Genomic DNA, 13,393 nt, shown 5'->3' with positions numbered 1-13,393 from the left:
TGAGGCACTCAGAGGCAACCGGGCTTTGGCAGCGCAGGTGTTGGGTTCTGCAGTTCCTTTCGGTTGTGATGGTCGCGATGTTTTTCTCCGAGGCTGGGGCCCGGCCATGGACGTGGGAAGCCAGCCCCTCAGAACACAAGAAATGGGTGGAAGTAGGTGTCGGGAGGGCTGATTCTCGGACTCGAACTTGACCTAGGGCTCCTGTTTCTGTCACCCGCCCGGTTCTCACCCAGCTCTGTTGCACTGGCAAGGACTGCGCTGTCCTTCCAAAGACCCGTGGTTAATGACTGAGCCGAGGGCTGCACGGCTTCTCGCTCTCTGTCCGGTGTTCTGGCAACTAACAAGTCCCTTCTTTAACCCGCTCCATAGTTTATTAATAATAACCTCTATCAAACCTTCTATCTGTCTCACCTTCCTAATTCTAGGACGGAATTTTGGGTAGAATTTATCCCACTGGTTTAAAGGAATTAATTTGCGTCAGTCTAACGATTAAGTCGTTTGCGCATTTCGGGGGTGATGGTGGTAAGTTTTAGCACAAGAAGAATTCTTGAGAAGTAAAATTAGGTTAATGCAACTCCCAATTCCGAGCCCTCTTGCTCAGCTAAGTTTTGGATTTTGGAGGTCTAAATTTAATATAAACGAATAATAAAAGTAATAGAACAAACGGTTTCGGCTAACTGAAGATATTTAATGTTCTTTAGGTATTTAAAGCATGCGATGAAGATAACAAGGGCTATCTAAGCAGAGAGGACTTTAAAGTTGCTGTCATAATGCTGTTTGGGTACAAGCCCTCCAAGGTAGAGCTTTCTTCATCTTTTTGGGAATGGGGCAGACAATAAAAGAGTGGGTGGATTTTAAGTCAAGTGCAGTGTCTAGGATGTTTAAAATCACTGTCAGAGCGATTTCAGAGATGTGTCCAGTGCTGGATTTTATTTATTTATTTGGCAGAGAAAGATCACAAGTAGGCAGAGAGGCAGGAAGAGAGAGAGAGAGAGAGAGAAGCAGGCTCCCTGTTGAGCAAAGAGCCCCAAGCGGGGCTCGATCCCAAGACCCAGAGATCATGACCTGAGCTGAAGGCAGCAGGTTAACTGTCTGAGACACCCAGGCACCCAGTGAATTTTACTCTTTATAAGAACCTAACTCAGGGTAAATTAGAGTTCATGAAGCCTTTCTCACCACCGGGCTTATAATAAATGCAAGATGCTAAGGAGGTGTCAAGAGGGAAGGCTGGGTGGTGGGTATTGGTAACGGGAATTCATTTAAATTATAAAACTAATACATTTCCACAGGCAAAAAATTCAGACAGTCTGGAAAAAGTATAAAGTTGAATGTAAAATCCCTTCCTTTGCTACCAAAGAGTCCCACTCCTCAGGGGTTACCATTATTAATAATTTTTTTGTGTGTGTCATTCCAGAATTTCCTATTTGTAACAAACATGCCTAGCATTCTATTAAACACATAAGTGGGTACATAGTATACCTATTTTATTTGCTTTTTTTCACTTAACGATGATCACAAAAGCACACATGACCACGTTTTAAAAGTGGTTTGCATAGGGGCGCCTGGGTGGCTCAGTGGGTTAAGCCGCTGCCTTCGGCTCAGGTCATGATCTCAGGGTCCTGGGATCGAGTCCCGCATCGGGCTCTCTGCTCGGCAGGGAGCCTGCTTCCTCCTCTCTCTCTCTGCCTGCCTCTCTGCCTACTTGTAATCTCTCTCTGTCAAATAAATAAATAAAATCTTTAAAAAAAAAAAAAGTGGTTTGCATAGTATTCTCTTTAGCTAGTTTTCAGTCTTCTGTCATTTAGATTGCCTCCATTAGTTTTCATTCCTACAAACATTGTTGTGTTGAGCATCCTTTTATATGTATATCTATACTTTTGGATGTTTATCTATGGAATAAATTCCTGGAAGTACAATTGCTAGGTACATTTGAGATTTTGTTGGATATTATTCTTCGGAAGAGTTTGCACTAAGTCACTAATAAGGAGGGTCAAGCTGAGCTTCAAGGAGTGGCTTGCTTTAGGAGGACAGATTTCCTGCTCCCCTTGTTATGTTGATTCTTGGATCCCTCTTGTTAAGATGCTGAACTGGAATTAATCAGAGACAAGATCTCATCCAGCTTTAAGAAATTCAGTTGCAGCCATCTGCCTGGAGTGCCCTCCCTTGTTCTCTCCTTAAACCAGCTTGGCCGCTGCTATTCCTCATTCCCAGCAAAGCCTGGAACCATTTGATGTCTCACTTTTCCGTCCCTCATTATGCTTCAGTGTATCACAACTTAACGGTAAATAAGTTCTCTTACCACAAATATGCCCCATGAATGGACCAGGTAGGCTCAAAGTGGTTCACCTCCTAGCAAAATGCTTGGTACTGAGATACTCGTTGTGGAGTGCAGAGAAATAGGGTGGACTCCCAGTAACTGTGGCTCTTATATTCACCTGCACTCATTTCAGCTAGAATTCTAAAACAAGTCAGCTAAATGGATCCGGCCTCTGAAGCATTGTATTTAACCTGTGTTCAGCTGGAAGGATAGCTCATTTCATTCTGCTTTTATCATCCCTGAATCTACTTAATTGGCTTTAATTTTAGAATACAGGTGAGGAACTGAATGAAAAGTACAGTGATGTGGTAAGACACTGTACAGTCCACGAGATTTAACAGATTTTTACTTTTATTCTCATACCTGGCTGAGGTTTTGGGTTTCATTTTTTTTTTTTAAGATTTTATTTATTTATTTGGCAGAGAAAGAGAGAAAGATAACAAGTAGGCAGAGAGGCAGGCAGAGAGAGAGGGGGAAGCAGGCTCCCCGTTGAGCAGAGAACCTGACGTGGGACTCGATCCCAGGACCTGAGATCATGACCTGAGCTGAAGGCAGAGGCATTAACCCACTGAGCCACCCAGGTGCCCCTGGATTTCATTTTTTAATCGAATTATCTGACTGCAGATCACTAAACAGTAAAGTAAAACAAATCATCTGTAAACCTGTCAATCATTTGCATGTGAACATGTGTTCGATAAATGACAATGTATACTCTCTGTGAAATGTAACAGATATTTACTTTTATACTAGGTTGAGGTTTGGGGTCTTATTTATTTTTAAAGTTTTAATTTTTAATTAATCTCTGTATCCAACATGGGGCTTGAACTCACAACCGCAAGATCAAGAGCTGCGTACTCTGCCATCTGAACCAGCCGACACCCCTGGGGTTTTATTTTCGAATATTGCTTTTGAGCAGATGAAATATTTACTGAATGCACGACATGTAATAAATAATTTAAACACTTATGCAATGGTTTTTACACAATGCAATTTATGAAGTGTTCCCATGTAATAAAATGAACACTTGCTAGTTGCTAGCGATATAAAGATGAATAGTATACAGCCCCTATTGCGAAGCAGTTCACAATTTAGTGTAGAGAGACTTATAAAACTCTGTGATAAATACTAACATGGAGAAGAACAGGAAGTACCCAAAGCATAGGGGACAAGGAAAAGGGCTATCTAATTCTAGTGGAAAGTAGGAGTTTAGGCATCACTTAGACTAGAAGAGCAAGCTAGCCTCCACTGATGACGAAGTATCCAGAAGCACTTTGTGGTGTTGGGAGATGTTATGCCCTGGTGATTAGATATGGTTGGCCATAAGAGAGGGGTGTGAAACCAGGCCTGCAGCAATAGTAAATACCGCCAAGTAGGGAAACTGAGGAGCAGGCTTGGGGGAAAGTCAGTGAGTTTGTGGGGCACATTAAGTCTAAGGAGGCTGTGGACATCCCAAGTGAAGTCACTCAGTGAACAGTGTGCTGGTGGTAACGATCTGCTCTCAGATTATGCTGCCCCTTGTAAATGCAGGAATCTGGAACCAGGTGAGGAATTGAGAGGTAAGGGCCGGAGACAGATTCTGGACGCCTCTGTTTACAGGTGAGCTCAGAGCAAGAGACTGAGTGGCGTTGCCTGAGGACAGTATGCAGCATGTACTGAGAGAGTATACCACGGGTGGGTACCAACATCTCAGGGGAACCAGGGGCTCCACGAAGAAGAGGGCAACAGGAGCCCCCAGACAGGGGCAAAAGGAACCTGGAAAGTGCAGGACATGGAATCCAAAGTAGAGAAACTGTGTCAGGTGTTGCCAAGTTTCTAATTCCATAGTATTTATTAGGCCCTGTAGCCATATAGGAAAATGCTTGTATTTTAATACATAGTGAAAGCAGTTTCCCAAACCGTATAGAGGATTTGTTCTGAAATATGTTTAAAAAGCCATAGGGAAAAATGCCAACTAGGCCAAAATATTAATAGTAGTTCTTACTGGGTGAATGTTTTCAAAGATGTGCTTCATGAATTTTTTATATTTTTCTACAGTTTTCTATAGTTTCTACATCATGTTACTTTTATAATCAGGAAAAAAGTTCAAAAATAAAGCCATCGAGCTCATTGCAATAATCACTTGTATTTGTCTGAAATAGAAAGATTACCTTTTAGGTTATGCTGCATATGTGACAGCATATGATTATGTTATATATAATTGATTATATATGTTTCAACTGTTTGGGTCAATGGAACAGTTTGGGGGCTTTTAGAGTCTGTAGCAGATTAGCATATTGTATCTTACAGATACAGGGATATTTTTTGCTTCAATACCACTTTTTTTTTTAAGTTTTTATTTAGATCCCAGTGAGTTAACACAATGTAATATTAGTTTCAGGTGTACAATGTAGTGATTCAACAGTTCCATACAACACTCGGTACCCATTACAAAACAAATGCCCTCCTTAATCCCCATGACCTGTTTCACCCTCCCCCTACCCTAGATAGAGACGGAAGAATAAAATGACTATTGGCAGCTGTTCTGCGATACTACTTGTCTGCTGAAGTCAAGACAGTTGGTTTCTCATAAAATACAATCTTTCCCCACACCTGAGGAATTAAGAACTTGCACTGTGAAAACATTTGATGAAATTACATGTGCCATTCTTTCTTCTTTTCTAGATTGAAGCTGATTTTGCGATGTCTTCAGTAAATCCAAATGCTTCCGGTAATACGAAACTTAAAATTAATTTTTAGACATTCATAAAGTGAAAATTAAGAACAAAAATAGTGATGATAAAGCACATCTTCGTTTTGTTCTGTTTCAAGGAAAGAGGTTTAAGTTCTTTAATGCATTCATAAGTACATATGTTTATTGTAGGGCAGTTTTAAACCACTGAAAACCATAAAGAAAAATCTTGTTTGTAATGTCAACAGCCAGCTGATGGTGGGGATATTCTGATTTAGATGAACAGAAGCGGCACTCACTGAAGTGGAAAGATGGGGTTAAAGAAGGGAGACCTTTGAATCAGCGATGTCAGGCACTCAGGCTGTGTGAATACAGAATTCAGAGGAAAGCTGTGGGCTGGAGAAAGAAATTTGGGAGTCATTGGCATGTAGATGGTTTTTGAGACCACGGGGTGGATGAGAGACCACCTAGTGAGACAGAGTGGACTGAAAATCTTAAGAACGTCAATCTCGAGAAGTCCAAGAGAGAGTTAGGAAGTGGCAGAAGATTTAGAGGGATGGAGGGGCAGGAGGAAGATCAGGGGTGTCTGATCAAAAGTGAGGAGAAGCCGATTCTTTTCAAGGAAGAGGCTGTGGTCAACACTGTTGAAAGGTCAGGTGGGTAGTAACTGAATATTTATCTGTTGGAGTTGGCGACTTGATGTGTTTACTGATGTAGCAAGAGCAATGAGGGCAGAGGCCAAGCTGAAGTAGTAGAGAAGTCTTGTTGATGTGGGAAACAGAGGCAGAAGAAAATTCTTAGATTTCCTTACCTACTGACAAGCCCTTGAAACAGGCAGAATGACCCTCCTCTAGGGACTCAACTACCCTCATTTTGAGGCTTTGCTAAGGGCAAGGGGCAATCCTAGCCTGACTGACCCCTACCCCCAACCAGGATCCTGGAAGTCTACTTGAATAATTCCTTTGGAAACTTTATCTCTAAACCTCCAAGATAGTGTCTACAATCATTCCTAAGCATATGGCCCACTGATATACATCTAAAGGGTCTCAGGAGAAGGTTTTATTACTGGTAATGAATAACCTTTTCCCCAGACAATAGCTAGCCCCTCAAGGTCCTAGAAACCTTGCTTCCAAAATTCCTTAGAGACTTACGCCATCCCTAACCCCCTCCCAATTTACAAGTATATAATAGACCACTCCTCATATTCCCGGGGCAGCAGCTCTTCCTGCCCATGGGTCCTGTCCCCGCGCTTTAATAAACCACCATTTTGCACCAAAGATGTCTCAAGAATTCTTTCTTGGTCATCAGCTCCGGACCTCACCCCACCGAACCTCACCTATGTTCTAGAACTTCATCATTGTAGTAGGGCCAGAGTGGCTGGGGGTCGAGAGCAGTTTTGTTTTGTTTTTTGCACTTAAACATGTGTCTGAACTTAGCAGATTGCTTTAGAAAGGAAGATGAGAGAGACGGGAATAACTGTTGGTTTTGGAGATCGAGTCCAGAGCATGCTTTGACTGGCTTTTTGAAAATTACCTTTTTTGGCAGGGTGGTGGTGGTGGGGGGATAATTTAGAACTTACAGAAAGTTGCAAAATAAAAATGATACCAAGAAGAACTGTGTACTCTTTACCCAGATGCACTTGTTAACATCTTAACCTTTGGGCCCCTCCTACCGCTTGCCACCTCCTCTTACTGCACTGAACCTAAAACCCCAGCAAACTTTTTTTTTTTAAAGATTTTATTAATTTATTTGAGAGAGAGAGAGAATGAGAGAGAGACACACATAGAGAACACGAGAGGAGAGAGGTCAGCTGGAGAAGCAGATTCCCTGCCAAGCAGGGAGCCTAATGTCGGACTCGGTCCTGGGACTCCAGGATCATGACCCGAGCCGAAGGCAGTCACCCAGCCAACTGAGCCACCCAGGCGCCCAAACCCCAGCAAACTTACCAACTTCATAAGCTTATATTGGTACTATATTCTTAATCTAATTTACTGTTTATATTCCAATGTCTTCACTTGATCTGATAGTGTCCTTAATAACAGAATTTAATACAGGAATTAGTCTTTAATGCCAAGTTTCTTTAGCCTCCTTTAAACTGGAACACTTTAAAAGGACTGTTTAAGTTTAAAAGAGCTGTAAAGTTCAAAAAATTGTAGACTTTTTTTTTTGGCCTTTTTTATAACATTGATATTTGGGGCGCCTGGGTGGCTCAGTTGTTAAGCGTCTGCCTTCAGCTCAGGATCCTGGGATTGACACCAGGGTTCTGGGATTGAGCCCTGCATCAGGCTGCATCAGGCTCCCTGCTCCCTGGGGAGGCTGCTTCTCTCTCTCCCACTCCCTCTGCTGGGTTCCCTGTCTTGCTGTGTCTCTATCAAATAAATCTTTAAAAAAAAAAAATAACATTGATATTTTTGAGGAAATAACCCAGCTCTCAGTGTTTGTTTTATAAGTATGGTCCTTGTTTTGTGTTTGCCTAATGCTTCTCTGTAATTAGGTTGAAGTTAAGCATTCTGAGCCAGAATGCTGTTTAGGTGACCTGTCTCTCTCCAGGTATCATGTCTGGAGGAACCTAATATCCACCTGTCTCTCATAGATGCTATTAATTTTTATCACTGATCAAGATGTTATCCAGTTTCTCCATTGTATTCTGTTTATCTTTTCTTCCTTTGCAACTAAAAAGCGGTCTGTGGAGATGCACTGAAGACATTGCAAATATTTTGCTTCTCATCAAAATTTCCCCCTAGATTTGGTAACCGTGATTCTTATCTGACCCAGTTTTTGCCAAAATGGATACAAAGCAATGATTACTAATCCCAGTGCTTCTTCCCCACCTTTTTTCAAAAAGATTTATTTATTTGAAAGAGAGAGGGAGAGCATGAGTGGGAGGGCTAGAGGGAGAGAGTATCTCTCACAGATTCTCCACTGAGCATGCAGCCTGACTTGGGACTCTTGTCACAGGACCCTAAAATCGTGACCCCAACCAAAATCAAGAGTAAGATGCTGGCTGTGCCACCCAGACACCCTGCCCAGTGCTTTTCCCAGTTAACCCTTGACTGTGGGCAAGAGACCTCCCTTCTTGATCAGTCGTTCTGTTTATTATCAGCATGGACCCATGAACTTTATGTTTTTAATAATTTACATTCTATTAATTTAATTATTTTAGTTTTCACTTTGTCACAGACTTGGTCATTGAGTGTTTCCTTAGCTGGCTCCTGTTTCTTTCTGACTGGGGTGGCTTTTTTTTTTTTTAATCTTTTATTTTTAAAGTTTTATTGCTTTAAGTAATCTGTTCATCCCATGTGGGGCTTGAACTCATGACTCCAAGATTAACAGTCGCATCACTTCTAAATGAGCCAGCCAGGTGCCCCTAAAGATCTTTTTATTTATAAATGTTAGATTTACAAAGGAGTTTACTGGATTGCTTTTTTGTATACAAGGTCTGGAACCACATGTGAACCATGACTCTTAGAGCAAATTATTGGCAGAAGAATGTGTTTTTAACAAACTCTCGAACTTGGTGGAATTTCCCCAGGTTTTTAATTTTTTATAAAAAAATTTTTATGCTTTCAGAATATTCAAATATTTCTGTAATGTTCAATTAGTTGTGACTTTTTTTTTTTTTAAGATTTTATTTATTTATTTGACAGACAAGAGATCACAAGTAGGCAAAGAGGCAGGCAGAGAGAGAGGGGGAGGCAGGCTCCCCGCCAAGCAGAGAGCCTGACTCAGGCCCTAACCCAGGACCCCAGGATCATGACCTGAGCCGAAGGCAGAGGCCCCAACCCACTGAGCCACCCAGGCACCCCCAATTAGTTGTAACTTCTTGATGATGCCTTGCCTATGTTTTTTTCTGTGGGTTTCTATATGAATTTTCTAATCTAAAAGATTTCTATCTTCTGGCAAAAGGATTTCCCACATTTTTTATGTTGATAGGGTTTCTCTCCTTAACAGTCCCCTGACATTGAGTGATTCTGTCTGAGTGAAGGTCTTCCCCACATATTATATACCCAGTACTGCTTCATCTTGTGACTTTCCTGATAGAGCAAGTGGGACTGCTATTGGAGGCATTTTCAGATCATTATTTTCATAAATCTTCTCCCTAATGTGTGTTCTCTGATTCTGAATTGGATATTTGCCTTCACACAGAAGGTTTTCTTTCCTTAACACATGCTTTGATCTCCAAAGAGGTGTTCTTCTAGAAGAAAGGTTTTCCACATTTTTTTTTAAGATTTATTTATTTATTTGACAGACAGAGATCGCAAGCAGGCAGAGAGGCAGGCAGAGAGAGAAGAGGAAGCAGGCTCCCTGCTGAGCAGAGAGCCCAATGCAGGGCTCGATCCCAGGACCATGGGATCATGACCTGAGCCAAAGGCAGAGGCTTTAACCTACTGAGCCACCCAGGCGCTGGTTTTCCACATTTTTTACAGGTATAGTGAATTCTCCATTGTAGAGCCAAGATTGACTGTCACATAACTTTTTCCTACATTCAGTTTCATAAGATCCCCCCACCATGAGTTATCGCATGTTTAATAAGACTTCATAAAAAGGTTTCCCTGCCTGTGTTACATTCATGTGATTTTTTTCTCCTGTATGGGTAATTTGAAGGGTAAATTCTGGCAGAAGGTTTTCTACCTTCTAAAGTTTGCTCTTGTGTGTGTGTGTGTGTGTATTCTGATATAGAGTGAGAACCGATTTGTGGCAAAAGGCTGCTCCAAGTAAGCATAAATAATTATGTGTGTGTGTGTGTGTATATATATATATATATATGTATATATGTATGTGTGTGTGGTGTGTGTGTGTATTTCTCCTCCCCCTGCCCCCGCCCCCAGTGTTTGGGAGACTCAGTTTGACTTTGACTTGTGGCTAAAGATGTGTTTGTGAAAATTAAAAAATTTCTTTTATGAATTCTCTAATTCTTGAGTTTTCACTTCACACAGAAATATTTCTCACATTTGTTGGAGTCACAGAGCTTCCTTTCACTAGTGCTCATGTTTACTGGAGCTTTATGTTCTGGGTCAGAGTTTCTCTCCATTTACTGTGTTTATGTGGTCTCTCCCAGCCTGAGTTCTCTCATATATTGAAGACTGCTTTATTATGGAACATTTTCTCAAACTCCTTACGGCCTAAGGAGTGCCTCAGAACTGGAATTCTTTGAGAGTGAAAATAATCTTCCTGATGAGACCTCTCTGACTTTGATGATGTGTTCCTGGACCTGCTCCCATATGCATCCTCCTGCATTTTCTTTTCTTTCTTTCTTTCTTTTTTTTTTTTTTAAAGATTTTATTTATTTACTTGACAGATGAGAGATCACAAGCAGGCAGAGAGGCAGGCAGAGAGAGAGGAGGAAGCAGGCTCCCTGCTGAGCAGAGAGCCTGATGTGGGGCTCCATCCCAGGACCCTGAGATCATGACCTGAGCCAAAGGCAGAGGTTTAACCCACTGAGCCACCCAAGTTCCCCTCTCCTGCATTTTCTATCGAGGATATTACATCTAGTCTCACATCCACTTCTCAATGAGATCATGAATATGATGCTTTTCACAGCATCTTTTCCTAATAACTAATTTTAAGATATATTTCAAAAGGCTACAAAATAACTTAGTCCTCTGAGAAATTAAGGGAAAGAATGGGGGTAATGAGATCTCAGTGGAGGTGCTTAGCGCTTGGCTCCAAAATTCTTGTCAAAGGACTCTCCTCCGTCTACAGTTTCCAGTCTTTTCCCTTTCTCCTCTTTTTCTTCTTTTTTTACCCTCTTTCTTTTCTTCTTTTTTTTCCCCTCTCTTCCTTCTTCTGGTCTTGTTATCAATGGCAAATGAATCTTCTCAGAGCATTACTATCTTAAAGATTAAAGGAATAAACTTAAAGTCAGACCTTTCCAACTAGCTTTAATTCATGTTCCCTTGAAAGGGAGACTAAAGGCCACAAGTACCCAAAAGAGCAAAAAAATCATCCTAGCAGGAAATCCCTGCCGAACTCTGATTGCTGCTAACGTAATTTTTTTCTGTTAGAACTCTTCACTGCTGAATCAATTTCAGACCATCAACTCCTTCTTTTTACTCTTTCCATATGTGAGTCACCTTTTACATGTTATTTTTTTTGTGCAGGAAGACGGTTTATGCACAGCTTAAATGTTTTGTCAAATGGTCTCTCTTCCTAATGGTTTGATCTTGAAGAAGCACCAAAATGTTGACCTTGGCTTTCTGGAAGCTATTTATTCAAGTAATCCCATTTTTTCAAAGTTCTTGGTAGGCATGACCTGGCAGTTCTCCAGCTATCTGTGACTCTTTCTATATCCAGGCCTGGTCTCTCACATGCCACCCTAAAGGATTCTCTGTGCAGGCCCAGTTGCTGCCCAGGTTCCTGGGTGAGGTCCAGACTCACATCTGGATTGATCCAGATTTGGCAAAGTCTTAACCAGGCACACGCTTCACACAGTACTGAAACCTGGGTGCCCAGGTCCTACTTTGCTACTGATCTCTCTAAAAGTCAGGTCGTTTCTGTAGGTTTTCCTGGTGAAAATTAAGAGTAGTGAAAAGTGAAGTCAAAGCCATTAGAAGCAAGAGTAGAGTGTCCCCAGGAAAGACACACTGAGAGACTTTGAGGGCAGCCAGAAATAGCAAGAAGACATTTTAATGTCTAGCAAGCAGGTATCAGCCAAAACTGTTTAGGGACTGGGAACAAGAAATCATATTAGTGGGAGACAAAAAAATCAAGCCTCTTGTTTAGGAAGCAGCAGATCACTGTTGGGTGGTCCTAATATGTATTATGCAACCCCTTTTAAAGGGTTGTATTTCCTAATAACCCTTATTCTCTGTCATGCAGTTCATACATTCTCTAAATATAGAGAACAGAAGTAGTTTGCAACTAGAATAGACCTAGAAAACTTATTTGTTCCCTTCTTTTACATGAGGAAATTGGGCTCTAGAGAGGAATATTAATATCTCAATCCTGGCATTTGATGGTTCTTTATTTGTTTACAAAATACATATACGTGTGTTACAATATTTATTATAGATGATCATTGCAGCTATGACTTTCTGAAACCTTACCACGTGCAGACTCCATGATGAACACTGTGCATGAATTGTTCAATTTAATGCGACTCTATGCTCTCAAGATTATCCTCATTTTATAAGTTTATAACCTTCTGAAACTCAGAGAGGTTAAGTTAGAGTGGCCCAGCTAGCTACTTAGGCAGACCACAGTGGTCTGATCTCCAAACTCACCCTCTCAACCATTTGATAAACCCTTCCCTTGATTTTAATAGTGCCATGGGTCATATTAGTCATTGTGACAGGGTTGAGACCAGCGTTCACTCCCCCAGGAGCTTGCGTCAATGAGTTGAAGTCCAGAGTGGATCAGTACACAGAAAGTTCTCCACTGTTGTTAGAGGTTGATGTCAGATCTGCTTCTGAGCTACCTAATGTCCAGAACAAATAGGGAATGACAGTCCAGTGATCCGCGTCCATGCCATAGAAACTTCTTATCTAGAGAGACAGTTTTCCCTGATCCCTGATTTGGGATATTTCTTTCACAACATCACGTGGCAGAGAGGCTGATGAGTGGCCATCGATGTTAGCAAACCGTCCAGCAAATACACTAGTGAATTTTGTAAGGCTGTCCTTAAACTTCCTTAAACTTTCCTTATTGCGGGCCAGTGGTTTAATGCCAACCATGTCTCAGCAGTCCCATAAGGGGCAAAGGAAGACCACAACCATGGGTGATACCCTATGATTTGACTTCACTGTGTGATCAGCTATTGAGCATTTTATATGAATAACAACAAATAAGATTTATGGAACTTTTGCTTAGTAAGTAAGTCAAATGCTGTGATTAAGAACTGCATTGAATTTTGCTCAGTCGATTAAATGTCCCACTCAAGGTGGTATTGGTTCAGGTTGTGATCTCAGGGTTGTGGTATCAAGCCCGGGGTGGGATTCCATGCTCAGCTGGGAGCCTGCTTAAGATTGGCTCTCTCTGCCCTCCCCACTCTTCCAGGCACATGTGCTTGCTCACACACGTGCATGCCCCACCCCCCCAAAAAAAGAGAGGAAACAGATGAATATAGGGGACATCCCATCATTGTTGATGCCACTTGTGCCTTCTCTTCTTACTATCTTTTTACGGGAACACATTTTGTCCCTTTTTCCCCTCATGGCTTCTAGAAGTCACAATCTGAATTTTATTTCTCATACTAGAGAAGGCTTGCATTATACCTTTTAAAAAGCCACTTAATCCTTTTAAAACCTCATTTTTAGGCATTTTCAAGCCCTGGAAAAAATTATTGTACCACACAATGAATGTGAATCCTCCCTTTTCTCCTAGGTCTAGGACCAGTCTTAGAGTCTAAATAACTTGGCATTTTTATTGTTTTTTCCTTCACTCTCCCCAGGTTTATTGCAGTTTCTAAT

At 41.4% G+C, this 13,393-nt stretch overlaps 1 protein-coding gene across 3 annotated transcripts in view; it reads left to right on the top strand.

The window, feature by feature from the left end:
* Positions 1 to 9: 9 nt before the first annotated feature.
* The window catches only part of EFCAB11 (EF-hand calcium binding domain 11), a 138,584-nt gene continuing 125,200 nt past the window's right edge, over positions 10 to 13,393 (top strand). For all 3 annotated transcript variants that reach the window (XM_044230549.1, XM_044230550.1, XM_044230551.1), the window contains exons 1-3: positions 10 to 152; positions 702 to 797; positions 4,979 to 5,024. In XM_044230549.1, the coding sequence (XP_044086484.1) occupies positions 69 to 152; positions 702 to 797; positions 4,979 to 5,024 (226 nt within the window). In that variant the 5' untranslated portion in view covers positions 10 to 68. The remainder of the gene's footprint in view (positions 153 to 701; positions 798 to 4,978; positions 5,025 to 13,393) is intronic.

This window comes from Neovison vison, chromosome 13 (genome assembly GCF_020171115.1).
Source record: "Neovison vison isolate M4711 chromosome 13, ASM_NN_V1, whole genome shotgun sequence".
NCBI classification, from domain to species: Eukaryota; Metazoa; Chordata; class Mammalia; order Carnivora; family Mustelidae; genus Neogale; species Neogale vison.
Note: the sequence above shows the minus strand (reverse complement) of the source record. Positions and strands in the feature narration are given on the sequence as shown.